The sequence below is a fragment of the Zonotrichia albicollis genome, chromosome 12 (genome assembly GCF_047830755.1).
Source record: "Zonotrichia albicollis isolate bZonAlb1 chromosome 12, bZonAlb1.hap1, whole genome shotgun sequence".
Taxonomy (NCBI): Eukaryota; Metazoa; Chordata; class Aves; order Passeriformes; family Passerellidae; genus Zonotrichia; species Zonotrichia albicollis.
The window spans coordinates 17,343,767-17,362,075 of record NC_133830.1 but is presented as its reverse complement, the minus strand read 5'-3'; the positions used below and the strand labels follow the sequence as shown (position 1 = coordinate 17,362,075).

At 42.9% G+C, this 18,309-nt stretch overlaps 1 protein-coding gene across 3 annotated transcripts in view; it reads right to left on the bottom strand.

Moving 5' to 3' along the window:
* The window catches only part of IARS1 (isoleucyl-tRNA synthetase 1), a 96,342-nt gene that overhangs the window by 12,333 nt on the left and 65,700 nt on the right, over positions 1-18,309 (bottom strand). For all 3 annotated transcript variants that reach the window (XM_074550106.1, XM_074550104.1, XM_074550105.1), the window contains exons 22-30: positions 14,602-14,693; positions 13,783-13,860; positions 13,283-13,404; positions 10,573-10,675; positions 10,361-10,444; positions 6,295-6,469; positions 4,724-4,827; positions 4,351-4,446; positions 3,359-3,535 (exon numbers count right to left, since the gene is read on the bottom strand). In XM_074550106.1, the coding sequence (XP_074406207.1) occupies positions 3,359-3,535; positions 4,351-4,446; positions 4,724-4,827; positions 6,295-6,469; positions 10,361-10,444; positions 10,573-10,675; positions 13,283-13,404; positions 13,783-13,860; positions 14,602-14,693 (1,031 nt within the window). The remainder of the gene's footprint in view (positions 1-3,358; positions 3,536-4,350; positions 4,447-4,723; positions 4,828-6,294; positions 6,470-10,360; positions 10,445-10,572; positions 10,676-13,282; positions 13,405-13,782; positions 13,861-14,601; positions 14,694-18,309) is intronic.

Below are 18,309 nucleotides of genomic sequence, written 5' to 3'. Positions count from 1 at the left end.
TGCTTTTATACTAAATGTGATTTATCACAAAGCAGGGATTTTTCCTACATCTGCCTTCATGACATTGCTTCAGACATCAATCTGCCTGTACCAGATGTCAGAAAAGCAGGGAACAAACAGCCTGGTTTTCACAGGTGATGAGCAGTGATGACACCCTCCCAAAATACAATCCCAAAGCAAATCTGCCTGAGAGGAACACTCTTCCAGAGAAATTCAGAGCACTGACCAGGGCCCTGCTCTCAGGCACTGCCTGGAGAAGCCCCCACTCTCCCTGGGGGAGCACTGAGAACCCCCTGGGTCACAGTGGCCTCTGTCCCACCAGCCTTTGAGCGTCTCCCCAGGAGGCACCAGTGACCCTGTCAGACCTGAATCCAACATGGATCTTCCAAAACAGATCCAGAAATCACCCATATCAACAATTGGTACTAAAAGACCATTTAAGCCATTTTGTTTTGTAAATTTAGAGATGGTCTTTGGCAAGAGACACAGTCCAAAGAGTGACAGACAAATTTGGAAGTGTCGTTCTTTACTCTAGTCCTATTACAAAGTAGGGAAAAACACTTATGCAGCAACAAATGCCATTCTGTGTTTATCCATTCTACCAACAACTCTAAATTCATTTTTCAAGTACCTGCTTTTCTGCCCCAATAGTTTCTGAGAAACTGCTTTGGTTTTTTTGTTGTTGTGGCTTGGAGAAAGTCTTTGGGAAAGGAGCTCAGAATTAAAGCCTTGTATCAAAAATTGATCCAGGATAATTTCCTAGAAGTAATGACTTGAATGTAATCACAATAAATGTAAAAAGAACAGAGTGCATTTCATTTTTGTTCCAGTCCTCACATATATTTAGCAGCAAGCAGACTCCTATTACTACTCTGAGTAAATTCCAGAAATTTGGTGCAATGATCCTGCCACAGCTGACTTAACTAACACACTCCCATGAAGGATTTCTCAGGAAGGGCTTTCTCATGTCACTGCTCTGGATGTGACAAAGGAGCTGCAGCAGAGCAGAGTCAAGCACCTGCCCTAAGCAATCCATCTCTGCAGGCCCAGAACACCAACTCCCAAGGAGCACTTGACAGTGGCACTGCAATCTCAGTCATCTGTTTCTCTCTGCAACATCCACTCTGAAGTCTGAATGTGTGACAAACAGTTCAGAGGCACAGCAAAGGCTGCAGCAAGCACAGAGCTCATCCACAAGGAGTTCTCTGGAGTATGTCCCTGTCCATGGTAGGGCTGGAACTACATCATCGTCAAGGTCCCTCCCAAACCCAACCCATTCTGTGATCCTATAACTGAGACTCCTTAAAATAAATAATAATGAACAAGTGCATTGCTTCTGTTCTTCTGTGCCTCCATGTCCCACACACAGACTGCTCCCCCTCAGCACTCAGGACTGGCAGCATTGTGCAGGATCCTAGGGTGCCTTGGTTGGAAGGTGCTTTACCTTGGTGCCCATCTCATTTCACTCTTCCTGCCATGGCAGGGACACCTCCCACCATCCCAGGGTGCTCCAAGCCCCATCCAGCCTGGCCTTGGGCACTGCCAGGGATCCAGGGGCAGCCACAGCTGCTCTGGGAACCTGTGTCAGGACCTCCTCACCTTCCCAGGGAACAATCCCTTCCCAAAATCTCATCCAGCCCTGCCCTCTGGCAGTGGGAGCCATTCCCTGTGTCCTGTCCCTCCATGCCCTGTCCCCCATCCTCTCCAGCTCTCCTGGAGCCCCTTCAGGCACTGGAAGGGCTCTGAGCTCTCCCTGGAGCCTTCTTGTCTCCAGAGAGGACATCAAGCCCAATTCCCTGCTCATGGTTTTGTCTGAAACCCTCTCCCTGCCAAGGTTTCAAGGTGGCAGGAGGCCCTTTCAGCTGGATGCCCACAATGAGACAACTGCATTTCCCTGAACTGAGCTCTCAACACCCCACAGAACTGGCTGCCAGAACAGTGCTAGTTAGTTTAGTAGATTTTCTCTGTCTGAAATTCAACACTTGTGCAAATGCATGGCCTGACCCACAAACCTCTCCCAGGGTCACACACTAGCTCATCATCTCCACAACAGAGAGGAGTGCCTGGTTTATGCTGACATTCAAATGGCAGCCATCAGTTCTAGCCATAAAAACCAGGTCAGGCGCCTGCTGGCAGGGGAGGATTTCATCTCTACACACAGAGCAGTATTTATGACTAAACCAATACACTCACCTTTCCACAGTGGTTTTCTTCACTAAAATATACTAAATTAGATTTAGGTAAGAGTAAACTAAGTGTGGGGGGAACCATACTTGCACAGGCATTAAAGTTTTCATGGAAAGCAACAGTGACCAGCACTAAAGCACAGGTTTGGGGGATTTGAGGCAGGCAATCACACAGGTGATTCCCAGCACTGTATTTCCAGCTTTTACATTCCAATTCAGATTTGATGTTGTCCATCAGAAGTATCAAATAAGTACCTAAGAAACTTAAAGATTTTCAGTGATTTCTCAACCCCAGTATTTACTTAGTGTTTTCCCCCTGTCTGTCACTAGATGAAACTGATAGTTTTGAAAAAGGCCAAACAGGGCTTTGTTTCAAACCTGTACAACTTCAGAAGTGCCATTAATAACTATAAAACATTTCCTTTACACACACTATTAAGATGGATGAAATGTGCCCTTTCCTTTCAGCTATTCCCTGCCTTCCCAGCCATCCTGTAAATCAAATCTCAAGTCTGATGGATCCTACACTCTTGTGTGAATTAATCTTTGTGGTCCAGCAGGACATTTATATTGAAGAATAGCTCATTCACAGTTCTGCTAGGAATGTCTTTTGAATAGAGTGAGTTTCAAGAAAACCATGGCAAAACTATCATCAAGTATGTCAGAAGCAGCAATCAAAGAAAACAGCAGAAATTGCTGCTGATTTGAAATATGAAACTACACTTTTACAACAGACAACTTCAGCAACACAGGGCAGAGGAAAAAACATCCTTAAATATTAAACAAGTTGGTCTTAAGCCAAATTCAGCCTCAAAGGAGTAGTTCTAGTACAAAAGTCTATTAATCTAAGAAAATCAGAGCAACAACATTTTGGCTGTTCAAACAACACACTAATCCAAGTACAAATAACTGTGTATTAAGTTCAGACAAACAACTGCCTCAGTTATTTACTCTGGTATCCAAGCAGCTTGATTTTCAAAATCACCACGCATACAGAACCCAACTCCTTTCTTTTATAAACCAAGAAAGACTAATACAAAAAGTTATAAATAGAAAACAATATCTGCTCTATCCCACAAACAAATATTGACACCATTATTTTTTAACTGGAGCAGCTTGTTGGGTTAAAAGCAAATAAGATGAACTATGCAAGCAGTGCTTTTCCTCCTTACTTGTGTTGTTTCCTGGATGAGAACTTCCCTTGAGGTAGGCACCGGGTAAGGCTTCAGGTCTGCCTTTATTGTGGCAAAAATGAACTCAGCATGTTGCTGGATGACAGTGTCCAGGTATTCCCCCTCTGGCAGGGCCCTGTAGTACACTGTGATCTCATCTGTGGGCACCAGGTTCCTCTGCAGGACACACAGACACCATTACTGACAGCAAAACCACACACCAAGACAGCAATACTTGTCAAGTTAAAAAAAAAAATTATTTATCAAGCAGTTGTTTAAAGCTTCCACAAAAGACTTAGAAGAAAACAATCCTTCTACAAAAACACCAAGAATCTTAAAACATGGAAGTTTAGGCAAGATTAAGTATATTAATATTCATTATAGTGAAAATAAATTATGGTTTTATGTCATTACAGAACTGAATTTAAATCCAGTAACACAAGGGAGAGTTTTCATGGCCACAATCCTTCCTGGTTATATTTTATACAGAAATAAATCCTCAAGTTTTATATATGTAAAAAACCATTAAAATATATAAATCTACATAGGTGTAGACATAATATTTTTAAAAATACTACATAGGTGTGAAAATGTGAATATTTATACATATATGTGTGTGTATACATATATATATATGTAAAATCTGCACAGATTTTTTTTCAAATATACATAACGTAAAGAATATCTATTTTGGTAAAATTTGTAATTTTTAAGTCTTATGCTGAAGAAAGATCCTTTCCAACCCAGACTTTTCTATGAGTCTATGATTTATGCAGCCTTAACTGCACTGAACTTTTCCAAAATAACACGTTCCATGAAAATTTTCTCTACACATCCTTTAGAGCTCTTGCAAGGGAATCCAATCAGAAAGCCATACATGAGGAGTAAATGATACAGGGCTCCATGTTTAATTAAAAATGCAGTCTGAGCATATTGCCCAGACTGCTGGAAAGGGAATGGCAGTGCCTTGTCCCACCCCACTGAGTGCTCACCTTCTTGCGAAGCTTCTGGATGCGGTTGATCACCTCCCGTGCCACCCCTTCATCCACCATGGACTGGTCTGGGGTCACATCCAGCAGCACCAAAACCTGAGCAAAAGCACATTGATGAACAGGTGACAAACTGGACACAAGGTGGAAGTAACACTGTCAGGAGCTCAGGATGCCTTTAGAGAGCTCCTAAAATAGAAAATACGATGGTGGAGAGAATGTCGAACAGCTCCAGGATTCACACACCCCTGGAATGTGCTGTGCTACCTGAACTAACAAACCCAAGCCAGCTTTTACCTCACCATTTTCCTACTGCTTCCTGAGGAACTCTTCCCTCAATCAAAAAAAGAGAGAGAGGAAATAACCAATAACATACCTGAGCATCGGAGTGTGCCTCGAACTGGGCAGATCCCTCTGTCATCTGATACATGAGACGCAGATCCTCCCCATGGAGCTCGTGTCCTTCCACAACAATGCTGCCTGCAGGGTTGGCAGATGGAGAGCAGCTCTTACCATCCAAGTAAAACATCCAGTTTTAAATTCAGAGAGCTTTAACCAAGCATCAGCCTTCAAACATGTGCCATGTATATATTTGCAATGCAATCAAACAGCAGTTAAGCACTAGTAAGCAGCAGTGAATTATCCCACATTTCCATTTTTCACAGAAGCACTTCTCCAGGCAGCACAGCTCACTGAAACACAGGCACTTCAGCAACTGTTTGTGTGGAACCATCTGAATGGAATAAAACTTAAAAATAACCTGTATACCCCACCAACTCCAAACTTCCATTTAAGCAGTTTGCTAAACAGATATAGCTGCAAAATTCACACCCACTTGTAACTCTGGAATCAAAGGAATGCTTTTGGAGTAAAAGATGCTGCACAAGAACTCAGTTCCAATCTGTCTCACAGAAAGCTTGTTCTCTGCTTCATCTGGGCTTTACAGAAGCACTTAAAATCAGAGAACATCCTGAGCTGGAAGGGACCCAGAGGGATGACTGGATCCAAATCCTTCACGGACACCCCAACATCCCTGTGCATCTCTGGCAGCTGTGTCCAAACTCTGCTGGACCTCTGGCAGCCTCAGGGCTGTAACCATTCCCTGAGGAATCTGCACATTGCTCAACACCCTTTGGGGAAAAACATTTTTCCTATCATCAACCCTAAACCTTCTCTGACAGGAAGGAACAGTTTAACAGAAGAACAGTTTAAAATCAGTGTCCACAACCATTTCTAAACTTTTTTTGCCCCCAAAAAAAATGAAATAATAAACACAAATTTCCTCCTCATAACAGCTGAAGAGGGATAACAAGAGGGAAGTAGGCCTTAAGCTCCCTTAAGCCAGTGGCATCCTGGCCTGTATCAGGAATGGTGTGGCCAGCAGGAGCAGGGAGGTCATTCTGCCCCTGTGTTTGGCACTGGTGAGGCCTCACCACAAGTGCTATGTCCAGTTCTGGCCCCTCAGTTTGGGAAGGACCTTGGGACACTGAGCACATCCAGAGGGGACAACGAGGCTGGAGAGGGGCTGGGAACACAAACCTTGCAAGGAACCCCTGAGGGAGCTGGGGGTGTTTAGCCTGGTGAAGAGGAGGCTTAGAGGAGACTTTATTGTTCTCTACACCTTCCTGAAAGGTGGCTGCAGACAGGTGGGAGTCAGTCTCTGACAGAACCAGAGGACACAATCTCAAGCTGCGTCAGGGAAGGTATAGGTTGGATATTAAGAAAAAGTTTTTCACCAAAAGAATAACAAAGTACTGGAATGCTCTTTCCAGGGAGGTGGTAGAATCACCTTCTCTGGATGTGTTTAAAAAAAGACTGGACACTGCACTTGGTCCTACAGTATAGTTGAAGTGTTAGGGCATAGGCTGGACTCGATGATCTTAGGGGTCTCTTCCAACCTCACTATTCTGCAAGCCCACAGAAGGACACCTCTGCCCCACTACAGACCTGTCTCCTGGAACCTCTCCAGCTGCTCGCTGCTGAGCTCCTTGATGGCCGCCATGACGGGCTTGAAGGCGCCCTTGAGGCGGCGGCCCAGCACGGTGTGCTCGGGCTCGGCCCTCAGCCGCACGCCGTACCGGGCCTTGTCTGCAGAGAGCGTCAGCGCCCGCACGTTCAGCTCCTGCAGGGACACACAGCACACGGCTCAGCTCCAGGTGTCAATGGGAGAGGTTTGTAAGGGTTGTCTCCATGGACAGAGGCATTGGGAGAGCAAACAAACCCAACTCTGAGCCCACCTTCAGCAGCGGAGCCCGTCCCTACCCTCAGCCTCCACCTCCAGGGTGTTTTGTTATTAACAGGCAGCTCCCACCTCAAATCAGCCCCTTTAACTTTCTTTATGTCCTGCCTCCACCTAAGCTTCTACCCAGCCTTCGCCCTAAGCAGCCTAGGCCTAGCCTTCCACCAAACCCACCTCATCTCAGCCCTACTATGTTTAGAAACTCAGCAGCCCTCTTGATTTTCCCCTCACAACTGCCCAAGAGCTGAAGCCATTCCCTCTGTGTGCAGTGGCCTGGCAGAGCTCAGGAGAGGAAATTCTGCTGGAACAGAATTTGTGTCCTTTCAAAACACACAGAGCCAGGAAATCATTACCAACCATTTTATGGTTGAGGTTGTACAAAATGGCCTCATTTTGTCTCCTCCTTACCTGTTCATTGCAGCTCCTCACTGCACAGAAAACCACTCTGCTCAGAAAAGCTCCTGCAGCCAAAACAGCTTTATAAAATCTGCATGGACTTTAGGAGGGGCCCCAGACACTGCAGGAAGGTGTGTGCCCATTTTTCTGAGCTGCCCGTGCAGATTTTGTTCCCATATCTGAAGGGAACATGGTGGTGCTGTGGGAAGTTTTACACAACTGATTGAGAGGACAACATGGTTTTCACACGAGGAAAGACCAAGGCTGGAACTCTTTGGAGAGAATATGGCTGGGGTTGGAAAACACAAGGCACAGACCTGCACAAACATTTCACTGCAATCCAGCAGGTCCTGCCTACCAGGCTGCCCAGTACTTGGAGCATTTGGTGTTTAATGTTCACTGGATGGTGGTGAGAGCTCCCATCACCATCCTACAGCATCCCCAGGTGCACTTGGCAAACAAGCAAGGCATTCAGGAAGCAGAAGTAAATGGCAGCATCAGCATGACAGGACTAGCAAGTAGCCAAACATTTGGATTGAGAAATAATGTTTAAATACAACCTCTGAGCTGCAGCCTAATTCCCTAGGAAGTCCTACTGACATGAGGAGCCAAGAACACAACTGAATCTAATTTTATTTAATACATCTTTTAGGAAATCTAATGAAAATTATGCACTTCAGAAATTCAGTTTCAATGGGGTGCTGCTGGAAATGAGCCCACGAGTTGTAAATGACAACCTCGTGGGGGAAAAGAAATAATAATCCAAAAAATAGCACAAATTGAAAAATTACTTTGGGCCTGATTAGATAAATCAGAGAAGCCAACTCCATCAGGACAAGTTTTCTGTACTAATTAGATTAGGAAATTATTCTTTCCACATATTATCCATTTAAAAACCCAGAATGAGTCTTAGAAAAACAGGCAAATCTGTATCTTAGGTCTGTTTACATCAGTCTCAGAGCTTTGACTTAAAATAATTCTTAATTTTATCTTCCTAATTACTCAAAATTAGCTCCTTAACACATCTTTCAAGTCTCATGGGGACATAGTGAGGCAACCAGCCCTTCCCATGACCAGCTGAAGAGCTGAACACGGAATGCCTGAACATACAAGAGCCTTCAGCTGGTGCCATGTGCCCCAGCTATGGCCAGTCCTCAGAACAGAGACAGAAATGTCAGAAATGCTGTGTTTCAGCTGGGCTCTCTATGCAGGCAGCCTAAAAAGGAAAATAAGTACTCATTATGTAATAGTGTAAGAAATGAAAAACTGCTGGGCCCCCCAGCCACAGCTCCTGTCAGATAATTCAGCCCTGTCACAGGCTCAGTCCCTGGGTTTGATGGAGAAGTCAATTTTCTGTTTTACAGCAGCTCTACACAGGGCTGGGGGTTGGAGGGAATGCAAAGGCTGGATGGAAACAAGATTCTGACTGTGCACAGAGTCAAATTTACACAGAGAAAACCTTTCCCTGGAAGCAGCTGGGAAGACAAGTCCTGACCCAGGCTTGTAAAAGGCCCCAAATAGAAATGAATAAAATGCAACTGTGTCCAGTTGCTAAAAGCCTTCTGGGTTTATTTCATTTCATCAGCTTGGCTATTTTTGCATGACAACTCTACAATCTGGCAAGTTCTAATATTAAAATCCATTTATTTAAATGACTTGCTGTGTTCTGAAGATGAGAGAGGAGCACTGCAGATCAAAGACTACAGCTCTTTCTGCAAAAGCAATGAATGAAATTTCTGAAGAATTGACAAGTATATTTTCCCCACTCTTTTGTCAGCAGCTACACGAAATTAAATGGTGTAATTCTCCTTACCCATTACCTCTGGCATCTGCAAATTTACTCCTGGCAATCACTGAAGGTTCTAAAGCTCTGAATAGGCAGGAGGTTGATGAACAAAGCTGCAAATGCAGCCCAAGCAATGCTGCCCAGCCTGCCTGTAATCACTGACCTCTTTAGCTCTGCACCATCCAGTAAACAACAGGATTGATTGCCATGCAGTACAATAAAACACACACTAAGCTCCAGCAGCAGCTTGTTGAATTTTAAGACACATAATAAAACCAGGACAATAGACAGCACTTTGTGTTTGTGCTTCCACAAAGGCATCTGAGTTTGTTTTAACTCATCTCTCCAGAAGAGACACTTTTGTCTGCAGGAGCAAAGGAATGCTAATCAAAACATACTTATGTACAATCCAATTATGTAATAATTTAAAAATTGTTAGCTTCTTTTGTTACCTTTCATTAGCTGTAGAAGCTGACAAAAAATTCTAGCAACCACTCTTTTGGAAGTAATTTGAGGAAGCAAACCTCATGTCCCTTAAAACTGGATTCTCTAGAATTTCAAATCCATTTTCAGATCCAAAAAATGGGACAGACATTAGCCTAGATTTCACAGAATTCTGCTGTTGAAGAGACTCAGATATTGAAATTATTATAATTAATAATAACAGCAATTCTGAAGCAAGGGATCATAACTGCCAAGTCTAAGAGCAATAATCAATAAATTAACATGACAGAAAAGCTTTACAGTGCCCCTCGCAAATCAATTACTATTTTTTAATTTAAAATTCCTCTAGTGAGTAATTCTTAGGCATTTAACTCCCACAGTAACTAAAAGCAAGCTGCACACAGCACTGATGTAGAGGTCCAGTGCACTGAGCTGTGACTTCCTGAGGCAGTGCTCATTCCCTCAGCAGAACTTTTAGAGATTTTTACAGATGTGTATTTAGGCTTGGGGAAAGCTCATGTTGCTGGAATTGTATGTAACACAAGTTTCAGAGTCCCTCATCTCCTGAATTCCCTGACTGACGTGGCTGCCCTCACCAAGCCAAGTGAGGTGAGCTGATCCTCTTTGGGAAGATGCACATTTTTGTTCTCTTTGTCAAGGTAAAGCAGCTGCCCTTGACATGGCAACCTCAACCACAACAGGATGGCATATTTTAAGCACATGAGCAGATGTGCTGTTACAGTGAAGGGAAGAAAGGATCCTTCAGCTGCCAAGAACAGGCACAGGATAATGAAAAGGCACAGAAATGGCCACACCATTTGCTCAAGAGAAAACCCCCTCAGGTCCTGTAGTGCCAGTGCTCAGTGGGAACAGAAGAAGAATTTTGTGTCACTGATCCTTGAGGATGGATTTCATGGCTTTAGAGAATGCAAACAGGTCAGATTCCAGCAGCCTCTCAGTGCAGTGGGGTCAGTTTGTAGGATTAACTATTTCACAACACTGAACCACCTTTGGCACATGACCCACTGCCAATCCTTTCATTACAGCTCTCCTGGAAATTCATTTCACCTGGGAGTTGTTAATATGATCAACAGGGAGGCTGTTCAGGGAACCAACAGACACAATCCCCTTAAACAGGATGTTCTTACCTCGAGTACATACTTCTCCAAAGATCTGATGTTCTCCAGAGCCTCTGGATCCTGGTGGATAACTACCACTTCTTTCAAAGGGTACTGGGGAAAAAAAAAAAACAAAAAAACCAAAACAGAAATTTAACTATTCAGTTTCCCCAGGTTCATCCCAAAGTTACAAAGCTGTTACACCTTCCCAAGGTATGACAGGAGATGTGAGGAGCTCTAACCTTGACTGGGATGGTTTTTCTGTCTCTGATCACTCGTCCCAGCTCAATCACAGACTGCAAACAAGAAACGGCACTTTCAATTTTTTTGTCGATGAGATCCTCCCTAGATTAGAAAGGAAACATTATAATTGCTGCATTTTCATCGCATCTCTTAGAGCAGATGGAAAACATTTTACCCCTTTCTCTGACATTTCCTGCAACAGACTCAATTATGCCCTGGTTGGGGCAATTTGAAAAAGGAACAAACAAGCTTTTCCTCTATCTTTGTGGAGAAGATGAGGAGGAAATAACTTGCTGAAAACAAATAGCAGAGCTATTTTTACATCTTTTGTTAGCACCTCTCACAAGGTGCAGAGGATTGAGTCATACAACCTGTTCTAGTAATAGCCAATAAAAAATACAATTTACATTAATAATCTCATAAGAAGATGCAGAAAGATATAAAGAGGGTACTTATAGCCACAATGAATTCCCTGTAACAACAATTCACTGGATCTTAATTTGTCCTCTTTTCCAGAAACTGCAGGTATTTGAGCTTGATGTTTTAGAGTTTTAACATCTTTCTGGGCTCAATAATTTTAACACCCTTCCATGTTGAGGCTAGGCAGTGTTGGGTGTTTTTTTGCCTTTTGGGGTTTTTTTGAGGGTGGGGTGGAGAGAAGATTGGGCTTGAATTTTCTGGCTTTTTTTTCCTTTTTTTTTTGAGACAATTGACATTTACATCTTGTTTCAAATATGCAAGCAGTAAAATGCTCTGAAAATGTGTTTCTCCTGATTTGTTGAGTAGATGCACTAATTGGGCAGCTCCTTTAAAACCACTCAGGTATCAAAGCAAGAGCAGAGGTATTGGTTATAAAGACAGATATGAATAAAATTAAATGAACACAGATACTTGCTGTAATCTAAGGAGCAGAAGTACTGGGATGAAAACCACAACCCCAGTAAGGACTGGCCACAAAAACAGAGCTGCTGAAGCAAAACTTACAAGTGAAATATGCCCATTGCAGCATTAAGGCTTTGAGTTGGTTCTACCTCTTTTGAAGCTTTAGTTCTTCCAAAATCCCTGAGGATGATCCTCCAACAACTTGGAAATGTGGAAATTACAAAATGGAATATTTTGTCCCAGAAAGCTTCATACAGGATTATGTGACACTATTTCAATATCACTGAACAAGATTGCAGAGCCACAACACCAGAGTGTTTTTCAAAGACTGAATGCAAATCCACAAAATTGAATGCAATCCATCTGCTCAGACACTGAGCAACCAAGCAGGACCTCAGTGGGGTTTAACACAGGTGTTGAGTCAAGCTCAGCTGTGAATGTGGCCAAGCCCAAGTCCTTCAGCTTTATCTGCACTCCCCATACTGGTAAAGTGGTATTTTCTGTAACTGCATCCCAAAATCTCTCTTCTTATTAATTGACAATATTGTCCTTGTGCTGTATCAGAAAACTTTCAAAGTAAAGGCAGTGATGTGCCTTGCAACTCCAGGTGAAGCTCCAACAATACTCTGGATTTGAAAAGGCTTTTTCAAACTGATACACAGGGGATCCAATAAATTCCACAAACTCGTAACAGACAGAAACCCAAACAAAACGCAATACAGACAAAAGTGGTGCAAGCCTCAAACACATCCCACATTTGCACACTGCAGCAGCAAGTCAGCACTAACTGCAGTGAAGAGTGACTAAGCCACTTTTAAATGCTCGTGCTACACCCATGCCTGAACTGAGTCCCTGCAAACAGCTCCCCATCCTTCCCTGACTCCCTTGCACAGGAGCCCAAACCAATCCTGGCAGCTCCCTGATGAGGGTGGCATTCCTTGATTACACATTCTTCGCAGCACTTGCCCAGGGAACAGAAAATCAGCACCATCATGATGCCAATCCCCAGCTCCCTGTTGCAGTAACTCTCACTATTAAAGCTCTCACAAAGACCATCCACCCTCCTCAAAGCATGCAGCAGCCATAAAAAGACTCACCATTAGAGAAGGCTTAAATTTTTAAACTGTCAAGTATCAAGGTCAGGTCCCCTGTCCTTGAGGGTTTTCATACTGAGCTGCAATGCTGAAGGGAAGATTTTTTTCTCCTATTTTCAGACATCCAGAGCAGACAGTGCTGCAGGAACTAAATCCACTGCAATAACAGTGATCTCTCTGATCCTTCAGGGCCTTTCACAGTGAGGCACTACAGCTCTGAGCCAACACACAGTTTGAGGAGTTAAAAAGGACATATCTGCCCACCATAAGAAAATATTATGAATTGGGAACATGCATTCCTCCTAATTGCTTTCCTTCCTATCTCCAGTCCTTTAAGCTAACACAAATCTACTGCCTAAATATGGAGGGAAAATTCTCAGCTAAAATTGAGGGTGGAGTGTGAAGAGCACTGCAAGGAAAATGTTCTCCTACAGCAAAGAGATTAAAATTGATCAGATCTTAATCAAAATATAAACATTCTGTGCTCATAGAAAAGAACATGTTCACTAGCATCCTAAAGTTTTTTCAGAGAAAAAGGAATATTTACATTATTAAAGTAGTTGGGTTTCTTGTTATGCAGTTTGAAACACAAAAGTGAGGGAGCACTGTTCTGTGAAATCAAAATTTAAAAAAAAAAAACAACCAACAACAAACCCACAAACCCCAAAAATTAACAAAAACCCCCCAACAAACAACCAAATCCCAATTTTGCCACCTAGGAGCTGCCTCTTACCTGACTTGGGGGAGCATGAGGTAGTGAATGCTCTCAGTGTTCTTCTCCTGGACCGAGGCTGGATCAATGAGGGTTTTCAGATTCTGGTACATCAGCTCAGTGATAAATGGAGTATATGGTGCCTGTAATGTTGCATTCAATCACCAGCTTGCCTTTATTGCTTGGACATTATGAATCAGTCATACCATGAATTACATAAGGGCAGTTCAGCAAAAACAATGCTTGCACAGTGTTGGCAACTGGGATGTTATTCAAAATGCAGACTGAAATAAACAATGGAATTCAGACTACTTATTTACCTCCTGCCTGATATTTAAATGTTATTTTTGGGGATCAGGGAAGAAATTACAATGTGTCCTTATCAATAAGGTGATACAGGCTTTTTTACTACCATGGGACAGGTAAAGAAAAGGGTAAGATGGAAAATGAACTGTCCTATAAAGATGCTTTTGTATTAACTGCTTTAAAGTGTTATTGAGGGTGGGGCATAATTCCCTTACCATGAGTCTGCACATGGAGAATAAGACACTAAACAAAGTTTCCAAGGCCATAATGCAGTCCTCAGTCCCATTCTCGCCCTAAATGAAGAATTCACCAAGAAAAATAGACATTTTAGGATCAGGACATGCACTTCAATAGGCTTTTAAAGTTTCCTGTCTTACTACAATACACTTGTTTTCCAAACTGTATTAACTTAGGTCCATTCCACTGAGCAAGTCTGTCACAGACATATTTTATGAAAAATCCCTTTGCCAGGATCTTTTCTCCTGAGAAGCTGAAAGGCCTCAGGAACAAAATGTAAACAATGGTTATCTGCTGCTGTGGAATGCAACAGGTGCATCTGGGATTGGTCTCATGTGCTTGTTTCTAATTAATGGCCAATCACAGCCAGCTGGCTCAGACTCTCTGGTCAGTCACATGATTTTATTATCATTCCATTCCTAGCTAGCCTTCTGATGAAATCCTCTCTCTATTCTTTTAGTATAGTTTTAACAGATCATTTTCTTTTAATATAATATATATCATAAGATAATAAATCAGCCTTCTGAAACATGGAGTCAGATCCTCATCAGATCCTCATCTCTTCCCTCATCCTGGGAGCCCTGCAAACACCACCACACAAGTGCAACACAATTATTGGGCATTTTGGTGGTTTTTCCCACAAAGCACAGAGGAGAGAGAACAGTTCATTTTGGTGCCACTCTCAGGCACAAAGTGACAGCATTTCAAGCCAAGATCTTGTGTGAGCTGCCACGAAAGCCATTGCCAGGGGCTGCCAGGACTCTGCAGCAGGGCAGGAGTGCAGCACTGATCCCTACCTTGAGCCTCCTGCGGTTCATTCTGACGTACCAGTTGGTCAGAACATCCACAAACTTCACCAGCCGGGGCACCACCGTGTACAGCCTGTAAGCTGCAAGGGAAAACGGGTCCTGCAGGTCAAATAAGCTCCTCACTTAGTAACCACATCATCCTCTACAGTCCTGGGGTTAAACACAGCAGAAAGCTCCAAATATTGATCATTTTACAGCTGTATTTTGAATACGCACAGCACTGTTCTCATGCTCAAGACAAACACTTTCCCCCCTCCCAAACTGCTTCCCTAATCCCACACAAACAGACATTATGGGAGCCTTATGCTTTTATCTGACTGGTAAAGAGGATAGTGGATAAGAGACTATTAATGGCAGGGGATTGGGCAAATCCTCCCTTTGCACATGCTGCAAACACAGCCAAGGCACTGCGAGTTGAACAGAAATTATTGCAGAACCAGAAAATAAAATTTTCTTAATTACTGCCAACGCTTCCTCCTTTTGCTCAGCAGATTTAAAATGAGACACCTACTTCAACCAAGTCTCCCTGAATTAATTACAGCTTTTCACTATTATTTAAGTAACAGAGTAAGCTAAAATGTGAAGCAGCAGCAAGGCTGATGAGGTAAGAGATAAACAGAGCTGTATTTTCAAGTTCTGTGTAACAGAAATCATGGAAATCTGCCAGCACCAAGGTGATCCCAAACATCACTATGCAACAGGGAAACAAATTTCAGCTGTTCCTGAGAAAACTGGGGGATAAGGAGGACAGACCTCACACAGGACTCAATTTTCTAAGTAAAAACTTCTATTTAACTTCCCTAAAAGCCAAGAGCTTCTGGAGTTCCATTCTGAGGCAGTTTCATTAATCAAGCAGCTACTGAGTAAAATGGATCTTGGCTTTAAAAGCTCCAGCACACTTTTCACTGTGTTTTGTAGAGCAGAAGTGTTTTTAAAGGCAAAGAATGGGGATTTAAACCTAAAAAGGAAATGCCCAGAAGATTCACACCATGGTGGGGAAGACATTATTTATGAGGGAATTTGTATTTCTAAAAAATCCTAATCTTTCCCCTAGCTATGCAATATTTAGTTAGGAGGACTGTTATAAACAAAATTTTAAACAATCAAAAATCCCACCCTTCAGGGACAGTGTATCTTTAACAACAAATACAGTATTAGCCTGGAAAAATGCATTTCTGTTCTCAACACCTGTGACCAAATTGTGAAATCTGCTTTTTTGTGAGTCAGGAAAAAGCCATGGACTTACACGGAGACACTACAGACTTCTTTTCATTTCAGTCATCAGGAGAAAAGATGCTTTACTAAAATAAATGCTTGTATTGGGCACTTTAGTAGAAAATAAAAGCTTAATAAAGCTTATTGATTTTTAATATAGAATTTTAACACCCCTGAAACACATCAGGTTTCAACACAACATAACTTGTGCCATTTTCCAGGAGTATTGGGAATGGGGCTGGGTCTCCTCTCCTCCTGCTGCACACACCCCTGGCAGGCAAAGCCCTCCCAGGCAGGACCAGCAGAGCTCTTCCCCCTCCCTGGAGTTTCTCCAGGCTCTCCCAAGCACCCAGAGCTGGAGGGGGCCCAGGCTGAGCCCCTTCCCTGCCCCTCAGCCCCTGCAGGGGAGTCAATCCCACACTGACCCCACACTGCCACCAAAACTGGGACAGAACTACCAGAAGTTGGATTTAATGGAAATATTTTTCCAGAGGCAGGAGCTGGGTGTAAAATTCACCTCCACTCTAAGAGACACTGGATGAAATGGAAGAAGCAGAGCTCAGCTGCAGCATTTCCCTGGTCACTGGGGTCTCCTCAGCACTGCCACGTTCAAACCTGTGTGTTCTTACACCCCATGACCTCCAGCTACAGGAATTTATATTTTTATTTATCTCATTTATTGAGCATTTGATAGTATCAGTCACCATTGTAATCTTTCCTTGTCTCTCCCTAACATTTTTCCTACTTGAAGTGATACAAAGTAGAAAATATTAAAAAAAAAAAAAATAGGTTTGCAAAAGAGATTAGAGTATCATGTCACAGTACACAAATTCACTTCATCTCATTAAGATCTGCCTGACTGAATCCAGAGTTTATGCAGAAAAATAAATTGAAAAATTCTGTTTATTAATCCCTTCCACATGAGACTGCCACTCATTTGCTGAGCACAGGATGTTATCTTCATCTAACACAAGACAACGGGATTTCCTACCAACACTACTGCCTTGGAAGTCTTGGCATTGTCATTTTCCAGCAGAAACTCTTTGCTCCTCTTGAAAGGATCTTATTTTATAAAGATGGTCACTGACACATCTCTTTTTCTCAGCTTCATCTTCCTCTCAGAAATCCAGAGCAGATAACTCAAGTTTCTACCCCCATAGTCACCTTCCTACAAATATTTCTGTTTAAACCATGGACTGATCCAAGATCCCAGGTTCACAAACTCACAAATGAATTTTCTGCTGTCCCTCAGAGTTATTTTCCTCTTCACAAGCAGCACAAACTTGCATAGGCTCTGCTTATTTCTGCTTGGCAACACTTGAAGCTCAACACAAACCACCAACAAATTTCAAGGACAACAACTTGAAGAAGCCACATTTCCATCAGTGAGAGCCAGCTTTTATCATATTGCTAGGTTGGGAAGCTTGAGGATTCCTTCCTCCTTTAATGAAATGTTCTTAGATGAGCTCAGTGAATTCTGCAGGTATCAAATGAGCTGGTTCCCTGTCACAGCCAGATAAACTGCTCTGCTCCTGGGGACAGTGACCATGACACCAGTCAGGGGGGGAACGAGAGATGAGGGCAGTGCAGGACTGTCCTGTGTCCTGCTGAACTCACATCTGCCAATCAGAAATTTCCTTATTGCCTGTTATCCCACTTAACACCTTCCTTCCCAAGCCCAAGGCTGCTAAAAATTCTTCTGGGGGCAACTGAAGACCACAGGTATTGAGGAGTTATTTGTTTATTCATGAACAGGAGTGACAATGGCCAAAGCCACCCTCTTTCCAACAGCTGGCCTTCCAGTGCCCTCAAATGCACCAAAACCTCTTCAAATCCCATCTGCAGGTTTCTCAACTACTTCAGGGGGTTCTTGCAGCATCTCCTCTTTGCAATTAAGTGTCCCAATGGAATGTGAGCATCAAGAGGTATGGGATGACGAAAAAAACATCATAAAGGGAAAAAAAAAACCTGGACAGTATCTTCTTACAGCAATCCTAATGCCATCCACTCTGCTGCACACACTCCCACAGCAGGATTCCAAAGAAACCCTCTCCATGGAACCATACCAAGGAAAAATTTATTGCCAGTGCTCATGTACCCATGAAAATTATTTTGTTCAGCTGACTTGTGCACTGTCCGTTTTATCCCTTTTTTTTTTACAGCTTCTCCAAATTCTATTTGGCTTCCTTTTCACTGCTGTCTTTCAGTGACTATCATAAAATTATTAATTGCTCCAAGCACTGCAGACGTTGTTACAGCAACAAGCTCCATCCCTGAGCTCACAGGATTAGCTGTGACAAAAAAAGCCTCATCACTTTTTGAAATCTCATGAACAAGCATAGCAAAATCTGACTTAACACCCATGAAAAGAAGTATTCCATGGATTATTGCAGCTGGTTAAAGATTTCCTTCCTTTTATCAAAGTCTCTCACAGAATTTGGGAATCTCTGTATGGAAAGACAAGTTCTGCAAACCAACATG